The following is a 9,032-nucleotide window of genomic DNA, read 5'->3' as shown; positions in this document are numbered from 1 at the left end:
TTTGAAATAATAAAAAAATATTTACAATTAAATTTTATATTAAATTAAATGATACTAATTAAAAAATTAAAAAAATATAATACTGGCAGTTGAAGTAAATAAAGAATAATTTCAAGTAAATAATTTAAAATAAAAAATTCAAAATAACAAAAAAAATTCCTATCTTTTTCTTATTGCTGCCTACTATCAAATAATCTTTTTTCTCTTTGCCTTCTTTAAGACCACCGCCGATCAATATTTTGATCGGCGATGGTCTCGTTTCTTCTTTCGATTTTCATTTTTAGGTTTGTAGTTTATTGCTTTTTATGTTTTTTTTAATTGTTGTTCTAACATCTCCTTCTATTTCTTTTATAGAAGTTTTATTGTCCTTAATGGGATTTGGTGTTCCTCTCATGGATTTTCTCAACGGTGTTGATCTGAATTGTTCATGGTGAAACTTGAGCAAATCATGTTAAAAGCTATTATAACTGCAGACTGTGTTCTTAATTAAGTATTTTAAAAAAAATATTAAGTCCTATTAACGATCAATTTCTTGTAAATATGCATTGTCAGCAATTTATAATTTTCGATTTGATGGTGCTATCATCAGAAATTTTTATCTTATTAATCCGTGCAATGAATATTACAGCTTTTGTTTATTTATTTATCAATACATTTACATACAAACTATTTGCTTGAGTTTATAATATTTTTTAATTTTGTATTAAAATTTTACTATATTTCTTTTCAAAAAAATTAAAATCGTTTAAAATAGAAACTTGACTTATACTGAGAGGCAGGGAGTAAATAAAAAATAAAAAATGGGTAGTAGTAGTAGATTATACAACTGATCATTAAAGCCTGCATGAGTTCAATAATTGCAATGATCCCAAAAGCATGACATATCTGACCTGGTCACATCCTCTAGATGTCTTTTTTTAAATCAAAATTAATTAATTAAACAAAATACAAAGAACAACCCACGCGCATGGGACCACCCTCTTCATTAACTGCTCAAAATACATCACTCATTAGTCATTACATTAGATTTTCTTTTTTCTTTTCTAACTCTCTAATTGCAGAGATTAATTTACAAAACAAATAACAAATCGCTATCCATAAATTCAAATAAATTATTAAAATTATTATTTTAAAAATCACTACGCATAAACTCAACTGCTTAAATAAAAGTAAAATATGTATAATTTTATTTGATATAATAAACATAAATATAAATATAATGGCTAAGTATAGATGAAGGGTTTAGGGACCTGAAATAAGCAAAAGGAAAGATTGTTTTGTTGGTTAGTAAAAAATTAAGCAAAAATTAAAATTGTCTCGGAGAAGTAAAAGATTGGTCTGTTTGTCTGAGCAGAACATAATAAGAAAAGGAGAGCCAATTTTATGGTCAAATCTCAACAAAATCTTCTCTTCTTCCCAAATGCATCACGCCTTTAACTTCTCTTGCACCCCAGTTTTACTCATCTTCCCCACTAATTGCTTGCCATGTGGACAATCATGCTGTTAATCACGCACTGTTTTAGTTGGTTTAATCAAAAATTATTGCAAACAACCGTTAGCGTCATCTATACAACAAATCAAGAATACGTTAATTATGTGGAAAGATTAATAATAATAGTAATAAAATTGAATAGTAATTAAAAAAATTTATATCGCAAATGTTTATTAGCTTATTGTAAATATAATGTGACACCATGCATAAGCTACTCTATATTGAATGAATAATGTTAATATACCACTTTTTTAACCCCTTTTTACGGTGAAATATATTTAGAAATTTTTAAATTACACAATTTTAATTTAGTAGATTTCTCATCTTTTATTTGTTTTTTTTCAGATTTTAAACTTTCACTTTCTATGGATGACTTCTAAACTGGATAAAATTTCTAAATAAGAACATGATTTCAAATAAAAAGTTTTCTCCCGAAATCCAGAAGATCTGGGTCATTTAAAATCTTTATAATAATTGATCTGTATACGAAATGAGGATCTTTAGCGAGTTATACCAGATCTGATTACTATAACTTACTGATTCCTATTAAATCCACTTACTCTTGATAATGGACGAATTTTCTTACATTACCCTAATCGGGCGAATCCCTTGTGATTCAGATATAACTTGTTTGGGCGGATTCCGAGATTCACTTTGATGGATGAATCCTGTGTAATTTGGTTTATTGTATCATTCTAAAAGTTGATTTTCATCAATAATTTTCATGTAAAATGATACTACTAAATATATAATGTGAACTCTTAAAATGACATATACAAAAATGTGATATATCCCGTTTTAAACGGGACAAAAAAATCAGTATTTAAGATTTAAATTCATAAAAAAATTACATTTGTTTATCAATTAATAATCAATTACTTTTATTATAAATATAATAAAATGAGATAATTCTTATTACATGCTCCCTCAGTCCGAATTGAGAGCTCGTATTATTATTTTTAGAACCTTATATTGTAAGTTTCTTTTTATACTTTTAGTAATAAAATTAAACATCTCATTTACTCTTAATAGATATGTATAATTATTTTTAAATGAATTAATTTTTTGATATTTAAATATAGAATAAATATGATTTTAATGTAAACTTAAAATAAATTAAACTACTCGACTTATTTGATATAACATGCATCAATAAAAAAAGAAATCCGTATTTATAAAATGATACAATTAAAAATAATTTTAATTAATTTGATTATATTAATTTAATTTATGTATTTGTTTAAATAGTTTATCATTTTAAGAAAAAAAATATAGTACTCCTTTAATCCTAATATAAAAGTTTCTTTATTTTTAGATAAAATTTAACTTTAAATTATATATATATTTTTTTTATTTTATTTAAATATAGAAATAATACTTTGAAATTTGAACACAATTTATGCACTCTCTCCGTTTTTTTTACTAGTCTATTTAGGCAAATTTGTACATATGGAAATAGCATTTTATCTTAAATTATTATGAGAGTACTAATATTTTATAAATTGAACTATATAATTATTTATTAGTAAGAAATAAATTTGAAAATAATATTTTAAATTATTTTAAATTCTAGAAAAATACATAATTATAAATAAATATATTTGGTTAAATGGAAACATAAAAAATAAAGAGATTATAAAACATTATTAATAAAAAATAAAAAATTAGTACTATTTCTTCAAAATATATGTAAAATACAACGTGACTTAGGGCATGTTTAGATCAATTGTAGTGTAGAATTTATTTCATTTTATTTTTAAATGATTATTTAAAAATTATTTGAAAATAAATTTTTTTGTTTGGTTTTTAAAATTTTAAATATAAAATTACTTTTAAATAACATAAAATTTGTATTTCAAATGTAAATTTAAATTTAAATTGTAAATATTTATTTAAATCAAACACATATTTTATAAAAATTCAGTTTAATTTTATAAAATTTGAAAAATACAGTTGAACTAAATAAATCTTTAAAATAACCAGATGAATTTTTAATGTATAAGAAAATCTTTAGCTCAATGGATTATAATAAGAATAATCATTTAGGAAACAAACAAAACAACAGAACAGTGCTTGATCTTGCCATGCTTATAATTGTGTTTGGTAACAACACATTAATCATTCCATGATAGTCATCATCATGATGATGATAATGATAATTAAGCAATTAATTAATTAGTCTTATAAGAAAAAGAGAAGTCAAAAACAACATGGCAACATGATCACTACCCCATTGGATTACTAGTTATCATTTCTTCCTTACTATATTTATTTTTGTGTTATATTTGCCCCTTCACTCTTGTTTAATTTAAATGATTGGAAGGTAATAATAATTGCATTAATTAAGATAATAAGTTTCTTTTCAATTATTTGGCATGCTAGCTAACTCCTCTTCTTTTCAGTATTACAAATAAATTATAAATAAAATATAACGCTCTCTCTGTTTTATAATATTTATCGCATTTAATTTTGACATAAAAATTAAATAAACAATTAATATATTTTAATTAAATTAATCCTAATTACTATTTTTATTTGTTTTTTGTATTCTTTTAATAAATTAATAAGAAGTAAACATGGAAAAATAGCAATCAATACTTTTTTGATATTTTAAAGTGATATATATTTTGACCTATTTTTTTTTCAAATAAGACAAATATTATAGACCGGAAGAAGTAATTATTACTGTAGCTAAAATAAACATTATGTTTGAATTAGAGATTGGAGAAAATAAAAAAAATATATTTAAAACTTATGTATTAATAAAAAAAAAATTAAAGCAAATTTTTCATACATATATCATGAACTGTTAGATTTTGTGACAATTGTTCTTTTATATAGAATACATATATTAAATGAGTTTTAAATATGAGACAACACTTTTAAATTTTTATATTCAGTATAATTTTCATTCTGACCAAATTTTTAACAGAAAATAAAATTCTACCCATAAATTTTTAACAATTGCATATATAAATATAATTTGAATGCAAAATTTTAATTAAAATATTTATTTTATGAAACGGTTGTGTCATATCATATTTATAACAAACCAGTGAGAATTTACAATAATTTTTTTTAATTATTATTTATTGATCTTATCATTAAATATTCCAATATGTATAATGCATCATTGATTTGTTGTTTGAACGCATGATGCACCCGCTGTATTATACTCCCTCCGTCCCATAGTCCACTTTCCTTTTTTTCTTTGTTATAAATAGTTGTTCATGTTTCTAGTAAATCACAATTTAAAATGTTAATTTTTTTATATTACCTTTACTTAAAGTTTATTATTTAATGTTATTAGCATAAAAAGTAAATTAGACGTATATTTAATAAGGACATGATAAGAAAAATATAATCAAATTGTGAAAAATTAGAATTAATTGTGTTTCTTAAACTGTATGAAAAGGAGAAAATAGACTATTATTTTGGGACTGAGTGAGTATATTTTTTTTTAATTAATCTAAAAAAGTATCTTACTAACTCATCCGAGTATTATAACTGATCGATTTTTCTGATTAGTAAATGAAACAAGATTTTAACTTACGTTTGTAGTTATATCTATATCTATATCTATACTTCTATACTATATATAAAAGTACGGATGGGTGGGGGGACATGCAAATTTACTGAATAATCCTTTTCAGTTTACTACTAAATGAAGGTTAATATAGTTATTAACTAATTAGTTACTTAATTAATCACTATTGTAATCAAAGTCCTAATTAAAATAGGTAACTAAATTATCTCCAATTTAGTTTATAGTATGTAAAAAATAACTAAATTATCTCCAAATTAATAGTAATACCTATTTTTTAGTTTGATTGAACTACAAAATTAAAATACTGCATTTAATTAATATATTATTATTTAAATTGCTATCTTATTTTTTTTGAAGTTATTATTAATAAAATTAAGTTAATTATTTAATTATAGTTATTATAAAACCAAAATAAATTTACTAATTTGTTCATTGACGAATTACGTTACGAGCCACGTGCATAGCACGTAATGCGAAACTAGTTTTTAAAAAAGTAAGAATTGGGATTCACTTATGTTCAAATGAACTTGATGGATCATGTTCGCTAATTTACACCATTTATTATAAAATGAATGATGTAGATTAATTAAACTAAACTTGAATTTTTTTGATTTACACTATCTATTTTATAATGAATGATGTAAATTTAATGAACATGACTTCTCATGTTTAAATGAACAGAAGAGAATCTCAATCTAAAAAGTTATGCTATTAATTTAATAGTATCATTTAGTTTAGCAGTAACACGAAACTAAAAATTTTAATTATTTATCAATAAATTAAACTTAACACCAAAAGATTTTGGTAGGCAGATATAGGTCGAAGAAAATCTTGATTTCTCATATACATATAAATACCCTCTCTTCTCGTGTGTATATTTATATAGATTCACGTGTGTTTGTCAACCTGGATTTGTCGGTCAATCTTTAATCCCTGCAATAAAAAAACTAAAGTAAAATAAAATAAAAATAGAAAGAATTTGTGTTTTGTGTGATCACATTTATAATTGTGGATAGGGTTTCTCGTTTTCTTTATATCTTCTCTCTCTCACCTTCTTTTTCTTTCTTCTTCATCCAACAAATTCTCATTCCCTCTCTGTTTCTTCAATAATTTCTTCAAGAATTTGATCATGGAGCTTGCTTTGAGCTTGGGCGACACTTCTAAGCCTTTCAAGTTTCTTGAAAATAATGCTAGTTCTTCTAAATTACAGCCCAAGAAAGATCTAGGGTTTTGCATGGCCTTAGCTACTGGTTTTTCTTCTGAATCTCAAGATCATGATGATGGCGACGATGAGGATGATATTAGTGATCAGAGAAGAGCTTTGGTTATTTCAGATCGTCCTGTTCAGCTTGATCTTCTACCGTTCTCCCCCGTTCATCAACCAGCTCCTCGACAGATTCGTTTTCCATGGCTTTCGGATAACAGTATGTGTATGTGTATGTCTTTATCTTTCTGTTTGTTTCCCGAGAAAATAATTTTTCTCCTGTTTCTTTACTCATGTTTCTTTGCTGTTTGTGAATGTGACAGTGGTATCTGAGCCGGGCTCAGCTGACGGATTAGGCGGAAGAGCGTTTGATGTGAACCGTTCATCGGCGGAGGAAACAGAAGAAGGCGGAGCACTGTCGTCGCCGAACAGCGGTGCGTCGTCGTTTCAGATGGAGTTTGGGATTATAAGAGGAAACAAAAGAGATAGTGTTGAAGGCGAACGAGGCAGCGACGATGAAGAAAACGGATCGACTCGGAAGAAACTCAGACTCACTAAAGAACAATCAGCTTTTCTTGAAGAAAGTTTCAAAGAACACAACACTCTCAATCCTGTAAGTCAAATCCCACCCAAAAAACGTCGTCGTTTCATCATTTCATTTTTTATTTTTTTTTAGTTAATAGTAATTTCTAAAATGGTTTTACAGAAACAAAAGCTAGCATTAGCCAAGCAATTAAATCTCCGTCCTCGCCAAGTTGAAGTATGGTTTCAAAACAGAAGAGCAAGGTATTCAAAAATACTCATGTAATCCAAAAAAATTCAAAATTATTAAAATTGATTGGGTAATATTGACAAAAATGTAATAAAACAGGACAAAATTGAAGCAGACAGAAGTAGATTGTGAGTATTTAAAGAGATGCTGCGAGACACTGACAGAAGAGAACAGAAGATTACAAAAGGAATTGCAAGAATTAAGAGCTTTAAAAACTTCTCAACCTTTCTACATGCAACTCCCTGCCACCACTCTCACCATGTGTCCTTCCTGTGAGCGCGTCGCCACCACTACCACCACCGCCCCAGCCACCGCCACCGCCACTTCCTCCGCCTCCACCAAGAACAACGCCGCCACTAATTCCGATAAGCCTAAGTCCTACCCTTTTAGCAGCTCCTCCCATGCTCGGGACTCGTTATTAAAGGTGTAATTAGTGAGAAAAAAAAAGTATAGAAAAAGTAATTAAAAGGCTGCTTTTCCTTCATCCGTTTTTGTAAATTTTTTTGATTGGAGAATTTATTTTGTTGTTTATTTTAATTATTTATTAATTAGGGTAAAAGAGAATTTTATGAGTGATTGATGTGTTCTTTTGACCGATGATGATTAGGGATGGTAGAAGAGATTTTCTTAGAAAAAAAATCTCAATTTTTGTTTGCTACTACTACTATTTCATGTAATTATTTGATTTTTATATTGAATACGGTTTGGTGAAACTTTGTTAATTAATTTATGGCCTATTAAATCTAGAAAATTCAATTTTTTCTTTTGGAAATTTCGCAATTTTAATCAACTCCAAAACTTTAACATTCTTTCTCGACATAAAAAGTCATTCATTTTAGTATGGTTTGACTAATTATTCAATCAGTCATGTGTTTTTTTTTCTATTATTTTTGTTTTCAATTGATAAATAAAGTAATTAGATATATATTTTAAATTTTTATTTTTCCATATTATCTTTTAATGTAGGGGCACATGCTAATTAAATACTTGTAGACATTTTAATTAAAATTGATGTTAGTTTTGAAAATTTGGTTAACGTTAAGATAAAATATATTAGTGGTTTCTGAATTCTTATCCGGGAATTATAATTATTTTGGATCAATGTTTACATTTTTTAAAATAATATCAAATTATTTATTTCGATCATCTGACTACTAAATAAATTTAAAATTTATAGATATATTCATAAATTTAAAATGCATAAACAATCATCATTTTTTTTTGAAAAAACTCATCCCAAAACTCCTATACTTTATCATTTTTATTTAGAAAAATCTTATCCTGAAAAAGTATATTTTCAGTCCATGTACGAGCCAAATTTCAATTTTCATGTCTTTTTGCATAGTGATTGTAAAGATAACTTTTTCAGCATTGAGACTTTCTGAACAAAATGATAAATTATAGTAATCTCCGGATGAGTTTAGCCAATTTTTTTTTTTACTAAGATGACACATCAATTTGAATAAAAATGAACTTTTTTGTATCATTTGATGCACCGGTGGCCGAAAAGTGAAAAAAAAATACTTGTTTAATTTAAGAAATAAGAGTACAATATCGAAATAGACAATTTGGAAAATTTCAGATTTTATTGATAAAAATTTTCCCTGAAAATGATTGATTTTATTTTTAGATTTGTAAAGTGTTTGGATTGTAGTATTTTTTAACTCTTCTTTAATTTGATTGGTTAAGTATGATTTTATTGTCGAATCCATAAATCTATACACTTTGCCACGAATTATGCTGAATTTAGGGTTTAGGCCAATTTAGTAGCCAACAATACCATAAAAGCAAAGAGATAGTTGGAGTTGGTGACCACCAATCCCAGGATTGGCTAAATTTATGTTAAATACGCTAACGAAATTAAAGCTTAGTTAGCTAGAAAAGTCCTAAATTAAAAATCATTTGATAACTAAAATCAATGATTAAGTGGTAATCATGATCTACTAAGCAAATTTGTACTCACATTTATTTGTTCAAACAAAGAAGTGGTCTTATTTGATTTTTGTGATTAGTTTGT

General features: G+C 26.0%; 1 protein-coding gene across 2 annotated transcripts; it reads left to right on the top strand.

Annotated features, from left to right (window-relative positions):
• Nucleotides 1-5,994: 5,994 nt before the first annotated feature.
• LOC126679529 (homeobox-leucine zipper protein HOX11) lies at nt 5,995-7,728 on the top strand. Of its 2 annotated transcripts, none has more exons than XM_050374577.2 (4): nt 5,995-6,469; nt 6,567-6,856; nt 6,950-7,029; nt 7,115-7,728. In XM_050374577.2, the coding sequence occupies exons 1-4, from the start codon at nt 6,169-6,171 to the stop codon at nt 7,443-7,445; spliced, it is 1,002 nt and encodes a 333-aa protein (XP_050230534.1). In that variant the 5' UTR covers nt 5,995-6,168; the 3' UTR covers nt 7,446-7,728. The 2 variants fall into 2 exon arrangements, with proteins under 2 accessions (XP_050230534.1, XP_050230535.1); XM_050374578.2 differs by having other exon boundaries at nt 6,002-6,463.
• The last annotated feature ends 1,304 nt before the right edge of the window (nt 7,729-9,032 follow it).

This window comes from Mercurialis annua, linkage group LG4 (genome assembly GCF_937616625.2).
Source record: "Mercurialis annua linkage group LG4, ddMerAnnu1.2, whole genome shotgun sequence".
In the NCBI taxonomy this organism is placed as follows: Eukaryota; Viridiplantae; Streptophyta; class Magnoliopsida; order Malpighiales; family Euphorbiaceae; genus Mercurialis; species Mercurialis annua.
Note: the sequence above shows the minus strand (reverse complement) of the source record. Positions and strands in the feature narration are given on the sequence as shown.